A 23,281-nucleotide genomic window follows, 5' to 3' on the forward strand; every position below is an offset into this window, starting at 1 on the left:
AGCAGTATACCAGAAGTCCTTTCTGACCTCATCCATCCGCCCTTTCAGGCAAATGAGCAGTTAAGATGATAAGTGAAAAGGGAGGGGAGGTTTTGGGAAGATTATAAAGGGAGGAAGAAGGGAATAAGCTGCATTACAGAACTCCTACCCTGACCTCAGCCATTCTCCCTTTCAGGCCACGAAACCCAGCAACTACAACAAGCCTTGTGAACCCCATGTTAAAAATAGGCAGGGCATCACCACCCCTTCAGTAGATCTGTATAAAAAAGGGAGTTAGAAAAATTAAATGCTCTTGTTCAAAGACTACTGAGAATAAAAAAACATGCAATGACATTAAAAGCTTTAACATATACCGAAGTGAAGGAACTGTGAAATACTTGAAAGCTAGTCTCTGCATAATGGAATGTTGTATAGTCTAAAGAAACACATTTAACCTTGTATAGCAGTCTCTGTGACCTAATTGTGAGAAACTCTACAACCTTTTGAAATTCTGTATTTGACAGTCACAGAACTGTAACTGCTAAAAAAGTTCATAAAAACTCAAAGCCTCAAGTTGGCAGACTTTGAAATGCTCTGTTATAAAGAACTACATAAAACAGTCAACTTTGCCCTTGACAAACGCACACTTCCCACGACCTCTACAAGCACCAAGTTAGAAGTAAGTAAGGTCTTATATAGCGCACGATTGCTGATGCGTCTTGGCGCTGTGGAGAGCGGGACAGCGGCGAAGTCAGGAGTGGCTAGATCACTGTAGTGGAGGAAAAAGCAAGGTTTTAACCTGGCTCCTAAACTGTGATATTGACGGTAACAGTCTCATATTAAGTGGTAGTTCATTCTAAAGCTTAGATGCCAAGAAAGATAGTCAGCGGTCTCCCCATCTGGTTCTCTTAACTCTGGGGACGTGAACCAGGGTTTTGTTGGGCAATCTTAACGTCCAGCTGGGTCAATGCTGTTTGAATAGTTTGTGGTAGTCGTGGGCCCCCCTCCATAAAGGGCTTATGGACCAAGCACAGTGCCTTAAACTGAATTCTGTGCTTGACCGGAAGCCAGTGCAGATCTCTAATTGCACCCGAGATAGAGCTGAATTTTGGGATTTTTAGCAGGGTGCGAGCCGTTGCATTTTGTAAGGACTGGAGTTTCAACAGCTGGCATTTATCAATGTCTAGTTATAGGGCATTACCAGGGCTGGACTGGGAACTGAAAGCAGCCCTGGCAAATTTTGCCAGACCAGCCCCCGTCCGGCGCGTAGCGAGCGAGCGCAGCGAGCGAGCCAGACTGCTACTAGGAGGGTTTGGGGGGGTTCTCCCCCCAAGAAAATTTTGAAAAATTACAGACCAAAATGGTGAATTTTACAGCACATTTTACATTACATATTCAATTGTATCAACTTTCAAAGCACAGTAAATAGTAGATGATGACCTTAAGGAGCACCAGGTTACCCACCCAGTCATATGCACCCATAGACATTGTTTCAGAGAGCACCAAAAATAGACACACTTGGTGAATCAGAGAGAACAAAGTAAAAGTGAGACTAGCCCCACATGGTGTGTAGCAAGCAAGTGCAGTGAGCAACCACTACTAGGGGGAGTTTGGGGTGTTGAACTTGCCAATTCGGTGTAAGCCAATTTTACCATGTTTGAAGGAGAGCGCAAGCACTTTAGCACTGGTTAGTGGTGGTAAAGTTCACTGAGCCCTAAGAGCCAACAAAAATTGCCTTTTTTGATGTAATAAAGCAGATCAAACAGGATTTTAATTTGGAGGAATCTGAGGCCAACAAGGACTTATCTAACCATGTCTCAGCAGTCAGTATGAACAATATGTATCTAAAAAACATTTTACATGTGCTAATAGTGCTGGGACTTTTTCTGAGATAGCTTCCTTCTATATTTCCTTGGGTACCTGATGAAAAGGATGCAGTTTAGAATGGAGGCATTTATCATCAGTTAGTGTCCTTTCCAAGTTCAATCATGGGATTAATTACTTACATTGTTTTTCAGTCCATGAAGAAAATATGACAGAGTGTCTTAATTTATGTTTTTTTTTTTTACCAGAAAGTGGCAGCCCGAGTCCAACATATATTTTGGTGCACAGAAGAACTACTCAGGCGCCCTTATAAAGCAGACATTTCTGGATCTATGTGTTAAATCTAATGCAAATTACTCATGCCATCCTTGTTAATTCATTATACATCGTTAATACAGTAGTCAGGGTAAAAACAAAGCACCCAACAGACCTTGAGCATATAATCAGTTCTTCCCTCTTACTTGAACCATACTGAAACTTGACCTACTCCCCTTTGTAATAATAGATGTAGTGTTTTTGATGGTTAATGTAAAGCTTCCTTCTCCATACAACTTTAAATTGGCAGCTGGAAAGAATATGTACAAAATTGGCAACATTCTCAGTTTGAATATTAAGTCTATTAAACCATGTGCCATGTTTTAAAAATCATATCCATGTGCCATTGTACACCAGAACCACCCATCATTCTTAAGTCACTGTGCCTTATCACTGCAGCATAATTTGTTCCTCGTCTGGCTCCCAATTGTTTTTCTTCTATGCTCTGTGTGCTACAATGCCTTAGTACCCAAAGGCTGTGCGAGAAAGGCTCTGACAATGTTCACTTGCAATTCCACTCCTTCCTGCCTTTATTTAAACAGAGAGCCTTAACTGTTGATTATAATACATCTCCTTTCACATCTTCAATTGCATTTTTTTCAGATGAGCCAACCAAGTAACTTTATGAAATTTGCATGCAGAATATATGCTTAAGGCTAAAGTCACTTAATTAAGATTTATGCCAATTAACTTTGAAAGCACAGTATTATTAAATCTTAAATGCAGTGCTGGTAATTAAACACTATTCAGAACTCGAGTTCATTTGCTGCATGGCAGTCACTGGGAGATTTGCTGTTATGAGCTTGGTATTTTAGCACAAAACACAATGATTTGAATGGTGTCATTGCGCTGATCTCCACCATACGTTTTCAGGTGAATTAATATAAGTACCTTATCTCAGAGACTCTGGCTGGTAAGAATGAAACTCAGTTAGGGGTGGCCATTGTCCAGGAGTAGCATCTCCCACCCCTGGCTTGCCCTTGGGTACTCAGTGTGGCACTGCCTTTGTTGGTTTCTACCCCTGCACCAGGCGTAATGAAGAAGGCAGGAGCAGAAAGAGAAACTAAGGAATGTTTTAAAGAACCTTTTAGTGTGTGAAGTGTCCCATACCTGAAGACTTTAAAAACTTTTCACTATAAGAGAGAGGAGGAGAAGGGCATAAACAAGGAGAGGTATGGCTAGCGAGTAGCCTGAGATCCACACCACTCTCTATCCTAAAAACTCTAGCAAAAGCTTCAGAGGCTACCACTAATTACCTAGGGAGGTTGATTGCAACCCGCTTTACGGACGTCAGCAATGCAGAGCCACCACACACAAGCTGGAAGGCTGCTCTGTGCAAGGGTTTCAATCTCACCTTGCCTAGCACTATGAGAATAGCTCTTTCCCGGGTGACCATGTGAAGGGAGCCAATAGACACACACACACACCGTGTGAGGTAGCAGTTCTAGCTTCCACATCTTGCCCTTGCTGCTCTGGGCCCTTAGGTGCAAGTAGGACTAGGAGGCTGTTGAAGGGCTTGGGCTGGAATCAGAGATCAACTCTGTGATGTCATCATAGGATTGGTGATGTCATTTGCCTAACACTGCGCCTTCTGTAGAGAACTCTGTGCAGCTAATTTGTTACAGATTGTAATCGATGCAAACCAGACCCAGCCTTTTCAGCTTTCTGAGGCCAAATAACACTAATACTATTCAGCTGGATAATCTGTTCCTTAGACATTAAAAACAAAACATCATAGAACACACAAGAATTGGGTATTATGAAACAGCAAATCTCTTTCGAAAACTTCTGTCAGACTGTACACTGGGAACTGCAGCTACTGTACCATCACTGTGGCCCGATTGCATCTTTTAGAAATGAACCATCCTCTGAACACCAAAGTGTGCACATTTTAACAGCGCAAACACCTTTCATGTGAAATCCGGACTGATATCCGGACAATTAAAAATAATATAGAGGTCACAAACCAACTGAGCTAGTGTCAAGGGAACTCACTAGGGGCTCCCAGAAATGTACATGTTAGCCTAAGTGGCAAGTGCCAGTGGCAACAACAACAGTGGCAAACAAAAGAAAAGGACTCAGTTGTGTTAAACAAAGAAAAACACACTAGAAAGCCCTGTTTGCTTAAAATATATTTTTCGGCACAAGCCTTGTGCTGAAAAATATATTTTAAGCAGACTTGCTGACTCCAACCTTCGCCCCAGTTCCAGCCCCCAAGAGTCAAGCAGCACAGCGCCACCAAAGGAGCAGCACACATATCCTGCCTGCTGGCTCTGAATATTTCAGCTGGCCTGACCCTGCTCGGAGTTGGACACACACACAAACTCCACCTGACAAAAAGAAAACCCATTTATACAGAATCTGACCTGAGATCATGTTTGAGGTCAGTGCTGCAGTGCTGGGGCGGCAGCCCATGGGCCATGAAAGGAGGAACCAAAGGGTTGCCAGTGCCATTGCTCAGCATCCTGGGATTCTGGGCAAATCACATAATCTCCCCGTGCCTAACAAAATGAATGTGTATGTCTGCAACACAACTGGTGCTTATGTAAAGCTCTCTGATACCTTCAAGTTGAGTTTGTGCTATATACAACTCTAAAAAAAGGGCGACACAAAACCTTGATAAGTGTGGCCCTCAGTCTTTGATGAGAATATACAGTTATCTGCAGCTGCAATGGTATACTGAGAGTGAGCTTAGCAGTGTATGCACTATCAGGTATCTGTCTCTTTGCCATTGTGAATAACACATCTTACAAACAGTAAAATGTCAATAGAGCGGTGGCAGATGGAGAACATTCAAACAGCTGTCGCATGAAAATCCTGCCCGCACTGCACTGAGTTAACAAAGGAAGAAGGTAAGCCTGACTGCCACAAAGGGCAAAAGGTTGAAGGGAGGTGGGTCTATCCATGAGACAGTATGCAAAACAATGAATTAAACTATACATTTTACAGTATCATTTGAAGATTCTAGCTCTGATAGATACTAATAAAATCATCCACTACTTCATGGACGGCTAACACAAACATTCAGAATATAATTGTGCGGAGGACGGCCGGGGGCTGTCCAAACCTCGCACGCGTAATTTTTTTAAGTCCGCCGCGGCGAAGAGGATAAGTAAAAATAGTACCTAAAAGTACAAAGCACCCATGATAGCTTATAGAAGTGGTCGACCTAGACGTGATATCGGGGAGACCACGATGGAGCGTTGGTCATATACACCAAGCTACTTCATCCAGGTCAAACGTTTTACCGCCTGACTTCTGACTTTTTATGGAGCTCTAAATCCTCCAGCAGGGCAAGCCTGAAACCCTACCAGAGACAGGTGCAATAAAATGGACATCTTTACTGTGAGGACTCCCCCCCCCCCCCCACAGATCTAGAGGTCTTGGAAGTCCATAAATGTTCAGAGACCCAACTTTGCAGAGTTTCTGGAGAAGCTCCTCTAGGTCACCTCTAAAGCTCTGCTTACCTAAAGGACAGCAATTTGGGGCCAGGAATCACTTCAACAGAGGCCACTAACAAGGTCCAGTCCATATCCAGTTGGTACTGGCCAAATGGTCACACCTTGAAAAAAGGCCTCTTGCAGCTTGTAATGTCCGAGAACATAGAAGTCAACCTCATAACCCTTTGGCATCTGCTTCTTTGACCTTTTTACAGGCGAGATAAGGTCTAGCCCTTCAGGGCTTCTTTCAGATTACAGACAGCAGGTCCAGTCCTCCGCTGATCTTCCACAGGTCCAAAACATTGTCTGAGGAGGGCTGCTTAGGGTGCCACTATTACGATTCACACTAGCCAGTAGGTAGGGGTGAATCCTGGGCTCCCTAACCAACGGGGAAAACATTCCCAGGGACAAACCTACCCACCAGCAGTACTTGTTTGCCCTACTGCAAACATTCCAACAATGGCCCTTACTCCTAAAATCCAAATGGGGTAACCCTTTCTCCCTTTTACAGAGCTCTTGTGTCCACCCAGAGATGCGGCGAGGGAAATGAGAAGCCACCACCCTAGAATCTACTCCAAACCAGTTCTGGGGGCACCTTCCCTACCAACTGATTCAGAGCCTGCCTCGTTAGTGAGGGTCGTAAAGATATAGTCTTTCCCTTCTCTCTCCATACACTAAACTATGAATGTAGAGACCTAATCTCTATCCCTTGCAAGTTAGTAAAGTTCCTGCGTCCACCCCTACTGTCCTTCATCAACAAATGTCTCACATTCAGTCTATCCTGTCACTAGTCCTAAGCAATTGTTTGGCTCTGGGAAACGTTTACACACCTCATTAAGGTGATGCACTTACTGGGCAGTTGCTGGCAAGCTAATGGATATTAGCCTCCAGATACTACAGACACTTACATTACCTAAATATCTTCTGCAAATCAAATTTTGCTTACTAATTTGCTGTTTAATAAATATGAAAAATAGACCTTAAATGAATATTCTAGCCATTTCCTGCAACAATAACAACTTTGTGGTCATGGTCTCCCCCAAAGCACATGCTGCCGTCCGTTTCCAAGATGGCAAAGGCACAGCAATCTCCTCAATGAAGTGTGTCTAGTCAGACAAACAAATTTACTACAGATCAGTTTCAGCACTGTAGCAACTTGGTTGCAGCCCGCACCACCCCCTCAAAATGGACAGATGGTCCAGGGAACATGCCAGTCAGTGGGGCATGTTCACAGACCAGCCATAATAAGCATGCCTTATTTTCCCCCTTGGAGCTCAAGAGCCCCCAGGTAAACCGAGGCCCACCACAGTCCATAATGGATTGCAAAGGCCTGTGGACTGGAAGGGGAGACCATTGAGAACCAAAATGAAGCAGGTCCTATATGGAATATGTCTGGCATGGCACTGGTACTTTTCATATGCTGGCAATGTGGATAATGGCTTGTCAATGGTGCTTTACAAACCCTACAATGTGATTGCTGGCATGAACGTAGTAAACTGTCAGTGCAATATCTGCTTTCCATACTGTGAAATTGTAGATCATTGCATCATGTGAATACATTTAACGTAATTGCTAACTATATGAGAGTTTGCCTCTATAATGAATAACCTCGGCCAGATCTAGCATTGCGAACAACAACCATGGCACTCTGACCAGCACCCTGGCAATGTGAGCTGTCTCTTGTGCCACAGTGGGCAGCACTGATCGTTTTGCGAGTCAGTGATCACGCCTGACAGGTGGGAGCCCCTGAAACGCTGGCATGTTTGTGATCATATTATTAACGCAAAGGTGACTGGTCTCTTTAAGCACAGGCACACTGATGGGCCTTGTGTCCTGACACAATTTAAAACTCGTGCTTTTTCTTTCAGTGTAGATTGTTCTATAATAATATTTTCATTAGGAAACAGTGCATCAAACGGGGATCGCATCTCCTGGGCCATTAATATTTGCCTTCTGTGCATTCAGTTCAATTTCACCTGCCAATTTTATTTTCTCAATGGTACACCCACACGAGACTTCCTGCTTTGGATAAATATAGCTCCCATGTAATAAAGTAGTGGACTCTGCACTTTTGGAAAATGTCAAAATGTCATAGGCTTCTCTCTAGATCTGGCTACAAATTCTGTATATTTTTATCCATTTAAGGTGAACAACAAAGTTTATTGTAAAACATCACTATGCCCATTTTTATTGTGGAGAACCCACCCAAACTTTCCGGAAAATGTTGCTCAAGCTAACTCTGCGGTCCCTGGCCTGGTGCAATTGATTTAAACATATTTGCTATGGTTGATTTTAGTTCCCAGACAAACTGTGCGATATTTATCAACGCTACAGTCTTTAATCAGCACAGTAGCATGACGTTTCCCAATATATTTATGGCAAAATATTTAAAATGGATAAAGAGGCGACTCACTGAAATAATAATCATGCAGAACTAGCTGCACTGAAATGATTGAGCTCACATATTTCAGCTTTATTCTGAAATTAGTGAAGTCACACTCAGGGGGCCAGGGTGCTAGAAGTGCGCTGTGCTGTCTGCTCCGAACCGGGCCGGGGGTTAAACAAAAAGGTATAGGCCAAGGCCCTGGGCTGGGAATTAGTATTTTTTTCTTACGCAGTTAAATTACTCTTTTTAAAAAATGTACTTGATGTTAAAAGAGATAACGTCCTATCCCTGTCTTTTCTTACTTACAGGCTGTGCCTGTTAACCCCAGGGCCGTTTCCTCAAATCATCTTCATCACTGTAATAACAAATGTATTTGACATTGGCACTGTCATACCTTATGAGAAAGTCAAAGTACATTCGATGCAGCGGCCTCGTTTGCGATTTCATCCCCGTGCCTCTGCTGCTCCTGCTTGTCAGCTTCACGGGATGCCAAAAAGATATCACACAGCACTGAATGATGGTACAGTTAATGTGCAGCGCTTTCACTTGTAGCTCCGATGCACAGGCCGACTTTGCACAGGCACAAGAAGCATATTAGAAGCCTCGTCTGAGTAATCGGGACAGCGCTGCGGGGGGGGGGCTATACCTTTTGTTTAATCCCGGCCCGCCCCGGTCCACCTGACCCCGGTCCACATTGCCATCAGGAATCTGATTGCGGCGGGCGGCAGCAGGGACAGGCAGAGGCCAAGGCTAGAAATAATTAAATTATGGGGTGCTGCCTGACCTCGACTCGTTTTAGACTCTGGCTAAATTCTGGATTGCTCCTCTCGACCTGCCCTGGGCTCATGGGTCACGCGCACGTTTTTTGCGCGAGCCACGGCGGCAGAGACGTCTGCGCACTGCGCACGCACCTATTAAACGTAACGTTGCACAGTTGGTTCTCCAATGCATATCTTTATGAATTATTGAAGTTGAAGTACAGAATCCACTCCGCAGAGATTGGTGATAGTTGTGCTTTTTTATGCCCTCAGGGAGCGCGACACGAGGAGTAATGATGAGTGATTACTGTGAGTGAACTTCTCTGATTTTCGCCAGACCACAAATCGGCCCCCAGCAACAAAACCGGCCCCTGGCCAAAAAAACGGCCCCCACCCCTGGCAGCCGACCGGGGGATTGCCTGGTGCCCGGCCTTGCCAGTCCGGCCCTGGGCATTACAATAGTCGAGGCGGGAAAGAATGAGAGCCACCACAACCGTTTTTCTCAGATCCTCAGGTAGAAAAGGCAGAATTTTCCGAAGTGCTTTCAGAAGAAAGTAGCATGCTGATGTCAACCGATCTGCTCTGAGAGATTTAGCTGGGTGTCACATAAAAAGCCAATGTTTCTCACTTTGGTGACCAGGACAGGGCAGGCCCCAGCTGCTGCTGGCCACCAAGCTTGGGACCAGATAGAAGGAACATTGCCAAATTCCATGACCTCGGTCTTGGACGTGTTTAATTTTAAGCAATTATTATGCATCCATTCCATAATGTGGCCAAGACAGATGTGAAATCTGTCTGCCACCATTTCTGCCTTTGATGCAATGTAGATAATGATTTGAGTGTCGTTAGCGTATGACACCAACGGGAAGCTGTGGTCTTTAATTAGTTTGGCCAACGGGGTAACAAATATTAAAGAGCGTTGGGGAAAGTGCTGATCCCTGCGGCACTCCCCCAGGAAGATAGAATGTGCCTGATTTTAGGGAGTTCCAGCACACCCTCTGTTCTCTACCTGAGAGGAAGGAGCGGAGAAGGGAAAGTGCAGTGCCCCCAATTTCTACCGCCTCCAGCAGTTTCGTAAGTACAGTATGATTAACCATATCAAACGCAGCTGATTGTTCAAGTAGGATCAGAGTGGCCCTGCCACCCTAGTCAACTTGCCAACTTATTTCTACTGTGGCCATATAAGTGCTGATTACGTCAAGCGGCCCGAATGGAAGCCTGTTGTGAAGAGTCTACTAGATTGTTGGAGTTTAGGTAGTCAGTGAGCTCTACATTGATGGCCTTTTCTAGGACTTTCGCTGCCAGGGGCAGGCAGGAGATGGGCGGTAATTTATGACCTCAAGAGGGTCAACGGAGGGTTTCTTTAGGAAAGGTCGGATACAAGCTTTCTTCCAGGAGGACGGGAAAACACCAGAATTGATAACATTGTTCAAAAGAGGGGCAAGTATTGTGCTGACTATGTTAAAGACACTGTGAATGATGTTGGGCGGACATGGGTCTGTACGAGATCCAGACTTGATGGCCAATAGTAGGTCAATTACTCCTTCGGTTGTCAAAGAGGAGAAGTTGGTTAGATGGCACGTATTGGGTGTCATATCTGATGTAGGTGTGGCCTGAGAGAAGGGAGTGTCAGGGCTCTGGGTCTCTAGTTCCTGGTACATAACTTGAAACATTGACTGAAAGAAAGTGGCCATTTTATCACACAGTACTAAATCCGGAGCAAATGCACTGTTAAGCTGGAGCCTGGATAGTGTATTGAGGGCCCTAAAGAGTTTTCTGGCAGAATATTTGGCCCCCTCGATCTTACTAGTATAGAAATTCTTTTTTGAGCTAATAATGGCAGCTTTGTAATCATTTATTGGCTGGTTGTAATTCTTTCTGTCCGTTTTGCTGTAGTCTACCCTCCATATGCTTTCCAGGCATCTGGATTTGGATTTAATTTTTTTCAGCTCAGTCTTGTCCATGGAGCAGTAGTTTTTTTTCTACGCTGTTTAACAGTTCTTTCTTGGGCTAATTGATTAATGGCTGACCTGATCCAATTCGTATAATTTTCAGACGCCAGATTGGAGTCTATCGCTAAGGTAGGCATATTGTTAGCAAGTAGGTCTGTTAATGCCTCTGGCCTGATGTTCCGCCAGGGCAGAGTTTTAGTTGGGGGTAGAGGTGGCAGTGGCGGGTCTATGTTAGGCCCAACAGGTAGGTTAAAATATATTGCCGTATGGTTGGACCATGTGAGTGGTAGAACACCCTATTACCACTAAATATCTCACAAGTAAGTAGAAATGAAAGAATAAATACTGGTGAACAATGCAAGTGCTCTGTAAGCAAATTTTGGGCAAGTGCATAGGCGTTTTGGTTTATGTAGATGTGCAAATGCTTTGTTTAAGTCCTTGGATAAACACACGTCTTAAAAAAACCTGGAGTAACACTGTTCCATTTCACAATTGCCTCTCTGAACTGTACAAACTCATTGCTTTGAAATCACTCTTTTGCAAAGTTGATCCTTCTTTATGGAGTCTTTCTGAACATCACTCCTCCTGCACCTTCCTGACTTTGGGAAGTTTATTAGACGTTCAGTGGACCTTGCTGAAACAGACAAAAGAAACATTTCTAGCTATTGCCAAACTCGGAATTATTAGGACTGCAATGTACTGGATTGTGCCATTAACTAACCATAGACGTATGACAGCTTACAGATCGGTCTTTTCCCATTCTTGGCTCTTTATTTGTATGGTGTATTTGATGACTAAGGCTACATGGCTAAATATCTTATGGGGAGAGACTTTAAGAAATCTATTTATCAGTACCAAAGAAAGGTTCATTACAGCCAGGATACTACCATGGTGTCTGCCTTGGCAGATATATAAGCAGCTGTTGAGTCAAAATATTAATATGAAGCTCAAAATGGCAAATTGTATTAAACAAATAATGTAGTTTAAACAAATCTAGAAGAATGAAACCAAATCCAGAGTCAGCTGAAATCTAACCTGTGATAGAAAAATCTAACCTGTGAAAGAAAGGCGATTAAACAATTGTCATAAAAAATGCACATTCAACATAAAGAGTAAATCAGTTGGCAAACACCACGAGATCAAATATTTTAAATCATGCATGATGATGGTCGTGGCCAGTCATTCGAAAGCCAAGAAGCTGAATAACCTGTATTCCAGTCAAAATATCCCGAACCTAAAATGATAATGTTTTAGGAGATTCCAACTTCATGTGTCCATGTCAGACAGACTAGGATTGTCATGCAATCGTGACGAGGTGGCCTACAGTGAATGTGGAAAGTGCACAATTTTCTGCCAAATGACTTCAAGAGCAGATACCAACCTGCCGACTCTCCTGCTTAGAGGAGCCGCTACTAGTGCTTCTTAAGGGCGACTGCATTTTCCGAGGCACTCCAAGATTCTTCTCGTCACCCATCATGGTTTCTGACCTTCCTTAAATCTACATCAAAACCGCCATCAAAAATGCATCCCGGCCATATATTGGAAGTCACAAGATGTACATTCAGGTCGCCCCTTCATCTTTCAGTTTTTGCAACTGTGTTATATAGCAAGCACCAGCACATCTGCAATAAAAAGAAAGGCAAATTTTGCATCACTCCTGTACACGCTAAACATAACCTGTAGCTTATCCATGAACCTCATCATTGATATTAATATGTGAAACTATTTCAAACCTTAGCAAAATCTAGGGTTCACTGCTGGCTGCACATTAAAGTACCCACACACGTACATTAAATATTTGTTTTTCTATTAACTGAATCATAGCTACAAAAATTAGACAGCCGATTGAGACATCTAGTTTACAGCACTTGGTGTCCATTTTACAGAGCAGTGCATTCTGGGAGTATTGCGTCACTTCCATTGAGCCATTTGGGCTCCCACAGCTCAACCCAATGATTTGTAAAAGGAAATCCCAGCACTGGAAGCCCTGTGTCCCAGTGAGATCTTGTCATTTGACTACCATAGCCTTAGTGCAGTGGTTTCTCTGATGCGCAGAACAGTAGAGTGCTGCTTCTAAAGGCTAGAGTTTGGCCAGTCTACAGACCACAGGCAGGGGTTGAACTGGAGCAGGGGGTGCGGGCTAGCATCCATCACAGAGTACAGGCTGTGTTGGAACACCGTTCTTGGAGACTATTAGGAAAATTAGAGTTAGCGTGGTTTTATTCAACAATCATGGTACAGTCTGAAGTTAAGTGTGCGTACTTGTTCACCCACAAAACACCCAGGCAATTGCAGGGAAACCATTGACTGTATGAAAGGCTAATGCTTGTAAACGCATTGAAAGTTAAAAAAATGTATTATGAACTGCAATCTTATGCCTTTTAAACTGTACATTTGTTCATTACATATTTATTGAAGTTTTAACAATAAACCCAAAAAGTAACAGCAACAAAAACATCAATGCATTGGTATGAATCCTCAGTGTCTTCTTACAGAAGCAATAAAATACTGAGGATTAGAGGGTCATTTTATTTTAGTTATAGGACCAGGGATGAGCATTGCTGATAGGTATACACACAAGGAGAGACAAAAAGAAATGAATGAAAAGAAAAGATGGGAAAATACGCATCCTCGGTTATAAGGGAGTTGTGAACATAATATAAGATGACGAGAGTGATTTGGATGTGACTATCGATTGTCTGTATACGACAGGGATAGTAATTGTGTATTGATTTGGACTGTATTTGTTTCTCAAACGTGGTGGGTTTGATTTGTGCATGTAGGTCCAGCTTGTTCCATAGTTTACGTGATGAGCTAGTATTGTATTTTTTATTCTAAGTAACGTCGCCTGTACTCCTGATGAAACACACTCAGGCCCACCCAATCGGATAGGAAATGTTGTCTGAATTCTTCCTTTTACAAATAAGTTAATATACCTCGCAATTTTAGGAGTCCCAGGAGAAAACTATAATTTTCTATGGACTTTGAAAGTGTGTTGTACCAGTTACCTTTAAGTACCGGGAATATACCAGAGTGACGCTTCACAAAAAAAATGCACAGTAAATGTCAGGGACCTACTTCAGTCTTTGCTTTCAATAGGACGGGAACCTAGTTTCACTGGTAAAATGAGATCAGAAATGTTCTTTTCTTGCAAAAAGTTAAGCAAGGATGAATGTGTCCCTTAGTACACACCACCGTGTGTCCATATGTTTACCAACATAGCAGCCACTCAGATTAAAGGTGTCTTCGTTTTCAAAGTACTTTGTAATTTCTGCACAAAGCCTTGTCAGCATTCCTGGTACCACAACGTGATCTGAATGGATTTATCCACATTTTTGTAAAGCGCACAATCACCCGTAAGGGTCTCTAGGCGCTGGGGGCCGTCGGGAAGATTAAGCGAGCTATTGCCCAGAGTCACATGGTGCTGGGCTAATCTGCCGCCGGTGCCAGGGATCGAACCGTGATCCCCAGATTCCGGAGTCAGTCACCCTAGCCGCGGCGCCACACCTCTTCACTATCATGAAGGGAGAGCAAAGGAAAAAGCTAAGACCACGCCCACCCAAATGTGTGTGCAAAAAGATCTAAAGGCGTGGCAAGCCACATTCAAGCATTTCATTAATATCTCCACTGACGCTGCTATTTCCCTCACGCATCCCGAACAGATGTTTAGTTAGCACCTGTTTTTTACTCCATTAGATTTCAAATTAGTATGGTGCTGGACTAGTGCCAGGTTTACATACTGAACTGAAAACATTTGTGAAACTTTTCGATCTATATGTTCCATTTCTTTAGGATTGTTTTGTTCATGTTTTCATGCTTAATATTTCTTCCCTTATTTGCAGTTGCACTCATCGCAATCTTCTCTCTGCTTCACCATTTCAATTGGCCACACCCTGCCGTGACTCAGTCTGCGAACAGTCTTTATATGGTGTGAAAGGCGAAGCTTAGTCAGTGAAATTAGGGGGTTGTGAATCTCAAATTACCCAACTAAAGAAGGAGTGGGCTGCACCCTCAAAATTCAATGTTCCGCATTGACTTCTGGTTATTATTGTACAACACAAACTCATGGGCGACAGAGATGATATACCAGTCACACTCACACACCTTATCTGACTACTATGCAGTTCCGCTGGCTTTGCAGGTCTCGCAATCACGGGTGTTTACTGCACAGTAGCGATTCCTGACAGGTTTTACAAGACCCAGTGTTTTACGAAAACATGTGGACAGCCACTGGTACTTTCAAGCCAATGAAGACTCAGTATCCAGTGTGGCATCCCTATGGGATGCATTTAAGGCCTATATCAATGGCATCATAATTTTCCAAACACGCCGGCATCTACAATGATATACAGACCCAATTGAAGTGCACCAAGGCTAAACTCAAGTCTTTAGAGAGCCGAGGCACCAGTGTTCCGCAGCCTAAATTTCTTAAAGACACCCGCAGGCTTCTATGAAATTACAGGGAACTTGCAGACCAAGAAGTGGCATGCATGGACAAGTACGCTAGAGCTAGGCAAAATGGCGAGTGAGTGAGACTGGGTAGGAGGTTGGCCTGGTAACTGAAGCATAATCGGCAACGTAGATGCATAAAACAGATACTCAGAGATGGGGATAAACTGGTTACAACCAGTGAAGAGAGTCTGACATTGGTAACATATTATGAGCAATTATACACTTCTCAACTATCCGGTCCCACTGATTACATTGAGTTCTGCCTTGATGAGGTGGATTTACTCTGGTTAGACACCTGCCATATACATTAGTTAGCTGAACTAATTCTTTATAAAATCTCTTGTCCATTCAAGTTTCTTACCTATCTTCCTACATTGGTCTACCTTTTAAGCGTATGCATATATCTTGTGAGCATTAGTATACCTTCTTTGTGCTCACAACTACTCTCCTCTGTATATTCTGCTGTTCATCTTAGTGAGCTGTGCCATATAGGTACCTACAATTTCCTTCTGTGATGGTGGCTTTCCTGATGAAAGCGCAGATCCGCTGAAAAGCGCATAAAAAACGACACAGAATGACTGACAATTTAAGCCACTGTTATGTGTGCATAGAGTATCCCTTGATATAAATGCATCACAAAGAACAAAATAGACAATACTGTAATTAAATGAGAAAATCATAATGAAATGTGCTGAACTAGCATTGTGCAAAAGAAGTGTCAATATACGTTTTATTTCGTTAGGTATTATGCATTATTTGCATACGGTTTACCCACTGCTGAAATTTTAAGAGTGAGTGGTATGACTGAAGGTGTGAATGTTTTGTGTAAGTTAGGATGAAAATGCACCTCTCTAAACCTAATCGTTGACTTTAATAGTGATAAAAATCAGACTACAATGATAATTGAATAAACTATGTTTTTAATGAATTTCTATAAAATGTGAATTTTTAATAAAATAACGTTTGCCCTCACCCTAGAGTTACTTTTCTCTTGAGCCCTAGAATGTAGATTGGAAACTAGCCTGTAATTTGCTAGCTGCGGGGGTTGTTGTACATTGATGTTAATGTCCCTGCCCTTGGAACATTCACATTAAGCAGGGGGTCTCCTTTTTTCACACAAACGGATTACAACCAATGAAGAGATAGTCAGGATGCTGGTAACCTATTATGAGCAATTATACACTTCTGAACTATCCGGTGCACTGATTACATTGAGGGCTACTTTGATAAGGTAGAATTAGTCTGGCTTGACAACTTTCAAATACTATTTCTGAATGAGCCCATCCCGGCTGAGGAGGTTACAGGTGCCAGGGGCGGCTTTAGGCTCATGGCGGCCCTGGGCAGGGAGCGTAGGTAGGGGACCCCGGAACAGGGGGTCCGGGTGGGGCGGAGCCCCCCGGAGCTAAGGGAGGTACCAGCGCGCCAGCAGTGGGTTGGGAAAAAAAGAAGCCAATCATGAACCAGGAGGAACGCAGGCGCGGAGGCCAGTAAAGAGGGGGCGGGGGGTCAGGGTGTTTGGAAGTGGAACAGAGCCAGAGGATTATTATAAGGATATATATTGGCATGGTGGCCCCTGGGGTTTGGTGGCCCTGTGCAGGTGCACAGCTTGCACATGCCTAAGGCCACCCCTGCAGGTGCCATTCATAACCTAGTGGGAGACAAGGCCGACGGCCCGATGACCTACCTGCTGAGTATTACAAGTCTTTCAACCATATTGTAGTGCCTTGGCTGCTTAGGGTATAGGAGGATTCTTTCGAGAAAGGAGAGCTGCCTGTCACGCTGCAGGAGGCCATTATTACGGTCTTGCCTGAGCCAGGCAATGACTTAAACAAATGTGTGTCATTACGGCCCTTATCTGCGCTAAACCTGGATAATAAAACATTGGCCAAGATACTGTTAGATCACCTCTCTTTATTGATGGAAAAGCTGGTGTCTCCTGCGCAGTCTGGCTTTGTCCCACACAAGTACACTGGAATCAACCGGAGGCCAGTGTATTCTGTCCTACATCAATTATATTAAACCCCATGATGGAGGCTGCAGTGGCCCTTCTGGATGTGGAGAAGGCGTTTGACTCCTTCGAGTGGCCTTTTTTAAAAGCTGCACTGGTGAGATATGGTACCTCTAGACATTCTTTTGAAATGCTCACGCTGATCTACATAGGTCTTATGGCCCAAGTCAGAGGCAATGGCCTCACATCCGGTGCGTTCTCAACCTCTAACGGCCCTCGATAGGGATGCTTATTATTGCCTCTGCTTTTTATCCTAGCCATGGACCCACTGGCCATACACCTACAAGAATGTCGCATGCATAGGCAACAATTTCAAGTTGGCAGACTGCTACACTCATTGAGTGTAGATGATATTGTATTGCTTGTTAGAGACCCTGACATAAACCTGCCTCTTCTAATAAGATGCCAATTGGGACAAGATGAGCAATTTCTGCTCACACACAATACCAGACAGCCAGAGATGGAGTTTCCAGTGCATTGGCTAGAAGACTCCGTAAGTTATCTTGGCTTAAAGTTGCATAGAGGCACGAAGGAGCTAATTTGACAGAATTATGGTCCAGCGATCGAGAGGTTTATGCACCAGGTGGAATCCTGGATCAGAATCTCACTCTCTATTGGGAAGGGGGTGCGGAGGGAGTCACACAGCATTGTTAAAAATGATCATGCTCCCTAGGTTGCTCTACTTTATTATAAATATCTAGATTCCAATCAACAAAGCGTTTTTTTTCCACACTTCAGACACACCTCATTTAGTTGCTGTGGGCCGGGAAACAACCTAGGAGTATCTGGGATACAATGGTTTTACCATATGAATAAGGGGGATTCGAGGTACTAGATTTCAAGCTGTACTACTTGGTGGTGAAGGAACACTTACTTCGCCACTGGTATCACCCTGATCGGAGAGTCCCATACTTGATACCGAAGAAGGAACAGATTGACACGATACCCCTGGCATCTTTAATGCCAGCTGGGTCATGTCACTGTAGGACAGAGAAACTCCCAGAGGCGACAACATGCTGTGCCTGGAGGGGTATAGAAAAGGCAGCTGAAATTCTGTTCATATACTCAGCTGTTCTACCACTAATAAACAACCCTGCATTAGCAATGAAAACTGAGGGCCAAGTTGAAGTATCCCTTGAGAGGGAAGACCTGACTTAAATAGGGCACCTATAATCAGAGGAAAATTCATAACACTGGATCTGCTTGTGGCGAAACACGAGACCTCTCCACAAGCTGTCTCCACGTATTGTAGACGGAGGAAGAGACAAGCCAGGGCTCTCAAAAAAACCACCAGAACTCCTACCACTCACGCAATCATCTAGTTCCCAGACTCCACAGGATGGCTATTTAGACTATATGCTCTGGTCTCGAAGTTAAGGCACATGGAGAGATATAGACAGGCATGGGAGACAGACCTTGGGACCAAAATAAATGTGAAACACTAGGAATATTGCTGTGGACAAACTAAACTAGTATCCTCCAATCATAGGCATATAATGATACATAAAAAATTCCTATGCAGGGCATACTTTACACCAGTCAAATGCGAAAGAATAGGCAGGAGACAACTGCCCCTACTGCCGGGCAGAAAATGCAGATTTCATACCCTTGGCCTGGTGATGCGAGCAAATATCAGAAAAATGGGTGGCTTTTCGAAAAGCCTTAAAAACCTGACTATTTGAAATATAGAGTGACATCAGTCTTAACAGACAGCAGATCTAGCGTCAAGACACCTACGGGTACTCAAGCGCTCTAAAGCATCTTCAACATATATTCACAACATTTTCATTCATGACCAGAATCAGCGTGGTACCTAATCTAATGAAGGCGTCGCTAAATTGTGTTAAAATGTTGCCATTGTCATGCAGGAGGTTTATGGCCTTAGCTGTGCTCCTAGCAAAGCGCAAAGGGAACGTGTAGTGGGGCAGAACGCAAGCCCCCCCAGAAGGAGGACTGGATCAGAGACTTGGCTACATGTAATGAACAATCACAGATATATGCGGAAACAAAGCCCCTTACTTCTAGACCCAAGGACATATGGGAATATCTCTGAACTTACTTGCTAAAAACTGAGGAAGTAGAAGCAGCACCGCTCCTTAAATGGCCTGAACCATGAGACGAGTGGGTAGGGCACAAGGGTAGACAGGACTGGGCACTTCTGCTTGAGGTGCTACTCGCATAGCCTTCCCCATGCAATGGAGGCCTGATTATGCAACATAATTGTACCTGTAAACCTGATATTTGCTGTAAAAGCCTATGTTGGCTATTTTTGTGTTGTGTCTGAGTAATATACAATAACCTCCCACACCAAAAAAGAATACTCTTCTTGTTAAATATTAAGTAAGGACTTTATGGGCATTTTTCATAACACACCAGGCAGTTATGCTTCTTTCCTATTACGAGTAGCATGTAAAATTAAAATGTATGCAATAGCACTGCCTTAAATGTCTATGCAATGTATTGCAGTGATTAAAAAAGGAACACGACCTACCACAGAATGCGCAGTTATGTTGGGAATAAACTACTCTGTTCCTATAAAAGCATTTGATACATCTTCAATGTATTTGCACAAAGGGAGATTTCACCTCATCAGGATGCTGGAAATGCAATATTTTGAGAACGTAGGCTAGTATTATGCTATATCTCACGTAGATGTTGATGTCTATTCAATTCACGGGTGCCTAACACTTGTCCTCATGTACACTGTTTTACCATCTCCTTTATCACAAAAGATGCTCTCCAAGTGCTTATCACTCAACTCAATATGTATAATGAGAACATTTATTTTGATACACCCAGCTAGCTGCATCTTTGGACAATCTGGTTTCAAATACTGCAAGTTCTATTTCGTCCCATTAATAATACATTATCAATGTTGAGCATTCAAAGCCACAGTGAGTCTAAGTATCAATAGTTAATATGCCTTTTTCTTTTAAGCCATTTTAACACAGTATAATATATAATCTTACACTGAGGGAAATGGCCTAGACCGTTTAATGCACTTCAGTGCTGAACAAACTTTTTTTATGCTTGTAAATGTTATGACAAAATAGAACTCATAACTAATTTAGTACTAGAATTAGGTGTACATATGCTGTTTATGCCCAAATATAAAGCCCTATATTTCACAATAAAAAATTCGAACCATTTCCAGCCACCATTTTTGACAACTTTTTATCCATCCCACCAACTCTATTTTGCATGCAGCAGATCACTGTTTGAAAAATGTCACTCATGCTGCACAAGCCCAATTCTACACCCTCATAGATGCCAAGGTTTCATATTGCTTATGTGTGACATTTTCATGATTTAAGTGTTATTATAAGTGACATTTAATGACTATTAGTGACACTTTCTCGCGAGCAAACTCAAGCAATGAAGAGGAGGGTAACAGGAATATCAAAATTGTATACCAATTTGAGCAACGAGAAACTCTAAGAAGATCTTAAAACTACTGCAAAGCACCAGAGAGGAAGGGCACCGCAGTGCCTGCTCTGTCGGGACATGAGATACTGCAGGACACAGGGGGGAAAGCGTTTTGTTGGAAAATAACAGCAAGGCGCATAGCTGCCAAGTTTGTAGACTTCATATATGTGACATTTCAATGGTTTCAGTGCACTTATGAGTGACATTCAATAACCAAATGTGGGACACTTAGAGTGACACTTTTTGGTGAGCAAAATCAAGTATTGAAGTCCATGGAAACAGATAAATATCAGATATTACACCCATATGAGCAACGAGAATCTAAGATAATCTTGAAACTGCTGCAAAGCACCTGGAATGGAAGGGCACCAACCTAGTTCCCTTGTAAGCTGATCGTACAGTAAAACAATTGTGCATCCATGCTATTAAACAATAAACACGTCTTTCCGAATCAGTACTTTATTAACATTTTGTGCACATATATGAACACACATGCAAAAAAATACTGCCACAGATCGTCACTTGTGTTATAAAATGTATGCCATCTGGAACATATCCCCTTCCTGACAGTCAGTGTTCCCTCTCTGATAAGCATATGCTTATAACTTTTCCACCTCTATCGCCCCAACTCTCATTGGATATGTTACTTAAAGTAAAATCCGGCTCTCCATCGGATCCTTGTCCGGCTAAAATCTTAGCCAAAATGGCCCATGTCATCAACCCGCTGGTGAACCCAATTCTTAATGCCTCTCTTGAAACCGGCATCGTCCCTAATACCTGGAAAAAGGCATACATTGTCCCTATGCTAAAAAAACCTAACCTTGACCCTCTAGAGCACTGTAATTATAGACCAATCTCACTGCTCCCCGCCTTGGCGAAAATAGCTGAAAAGCACGTGCATTCCACCCTTTCCAGCTTTCTTGAAGCTCGTGACATCCTACATCCTACTCAGTCTGGTTTCCGCTCAAATTTGAGCACTGAGACAGCATTATTGGAAGTTACCGAGTCTATCGGGGAGGTTACGGACAGTGGTGGGAAGGCGATGCTGGTCCTATTGGACTTGTCGGCGGCCTTTGATACCGTCCCTCATTGCCGTCTTCTTTCAAGACTCCAGGAGATTGGACTAAGAGGGACGGTATTCAATTGGTTCAAGTCCTTTTCGACTGACCGCCAACAACTGGTCTGGGCCCCCCCTTTCTCAGCCGCTGTTCCTCCTCTGGCCGTTGGAGTTCCGCAGGGGTCGGTGCTGAGCCCCACCCTTTTTAATGTTTATCTCTCTCCTCTGGCGGAACTGGCTGAGTCGCACGGAGCGCGTACTGTGTCGTACGCCGACGACACGCAGCTCCTCTTCACCTGCGACAAGAACGCCGACTTCGACGGCCCCTCCATCAGGAGGTGCCTTGAGGCCATTTTTCTATGGTTTCAAGAGAACCAGTTAAAATGCAATTTGGACAAGTCAGAGATTATTTTCTTTGGCTGTCCTCCCGATGTCCATTGGAAATCTTGGTGGCCGGCCGACATGCATCCTCCAGCATCACCTACCCCAGTGGCAAGGAACTTAGGTATAAAGATCGACACAGGCTTAACTTTCAAAGCCCAGATTCTCAGCATAGTTGGCCAGTGTTTCGCCATGTTGCGTACTCTTAGGAAATTTCTTCCTCTCCTATCTCACATTCACAGGAGAATTACAGTCCAGGCATTGATTGGTTCCAGACTCGACTATTCTAACATTCTATATTTGGGTCTTCCGGAATACCTTCTTGCACGCCTCCAGACAGTTCAGAATTCAGCTGCGAGGGCCATTTTTGGCCTTAGCCGCAGGGCTCACACCTCAGCTCTCCTCGATTCCCTGCACTGGTTGCCGGTGCGGAAGCGTATTCATTTTAAAGCTCTGACCATGGCCTTCAAATCATTGCATGGCATTGGTGCTGTTTATTTAAGGAAAAGAGTTCAATTTTATCTCCCCTCCATATCTCTCCGCTCGGCCTCACAAGCTTTGGCCATTATTCCAACCATTGAATGTGCTCGCATTGGTGGACGCTCCTACAGACTGTTGGCCTCAAAACTCTGGAATAAACTTCCTTTGTCTCTCAGAAAGTTAGACAATCTGTTGTCCTTCCGGAAGGAACTTAAGACCTGGCTCTATGGCCTATAGTTTCTTACTCCCTGGTCTCTCCTCTACAGATCTGTTTAGCGCCGGGACACTCTGCCCGAGTAGCCGTGCGCTCTATAAGACACCCATTTAACATAACATAACAATAAGCAATGTACTATTAGAGGCCATACATATATTATACATACATACATACATATATATATATATATATATATATAGTCAAGAACGATTACAACACCTTCCCAAATAGACAAAACTATTAATTTCAAACAGCACAGTGACAGACATTACTTTCTCACTCTCTCAGGACCATCAGATGGCGTCCGATGCATCAATTCTTTTGGGCGCCCCATGACCTTCACCACGGCTTCCCTCACAACCACTGCCCAACATCGCACCTCATCGCTCCACAGTCCCTCTGTCACAAACATTTAATTTGTTTTGTAGTGATGCTCATACCAACACAGGGTGTCAGAGCACTTACATCACAGACACATTACACAGAGACAATCGCACGTGTGTAAATCAGTCTAGGAACTGCTACATAAAACAATGAGGATTACAAGGTGTAGGAGTCACATGTCACAGATACTATTAGACAGTAAATGTTAAGTGCATTTGGTCT

The 23,281-nt window shown here is 43.5% G+C and overlaps 1 protein-coding gene across 3 annotated transcripts in view; it reads right to left on the reverse strand.

Annotated features, from left to right (window-relative positions):
* The window catches only part of OSBPL3 (oxysterol binding protein like 3), an 861,863-nt gene that overhangs the window by 432,388 nt on the left and 406,194 nt on the right, over positions 1-23,281 (reverse strand). For all 3 annotated transcript variants that reach the window (XM_078663459.1, XM_078663461.1, XM_078663460.1), the window contains exon 4: positions 12,036-12,276. In XM_078663459.1, the coding sequence (XP_078519585.1) occupies positions 12,036-12,131 (96 nt within the window). In that variant the 5' untranslated portion in view covers positions 12,132-12,276. The remainder of the gene's footprint in view (positions 1-12,035; positions 12,277-23,281) is intronic.

This window comes from Lissotriton helveticus, chromosome 10 (genome assembly GCF_964261635.1).
Source record: "Lissotriton helveticus chromosome 10, aLisHel1.1, whole genome shotgun sequence".
NCBI classification, from domain to species: Eukaryota; Metazoa; Chordata; class Amphibia; order Caudata; family Salamandridae; genus Lissotriton; species Lissotriton helveticus.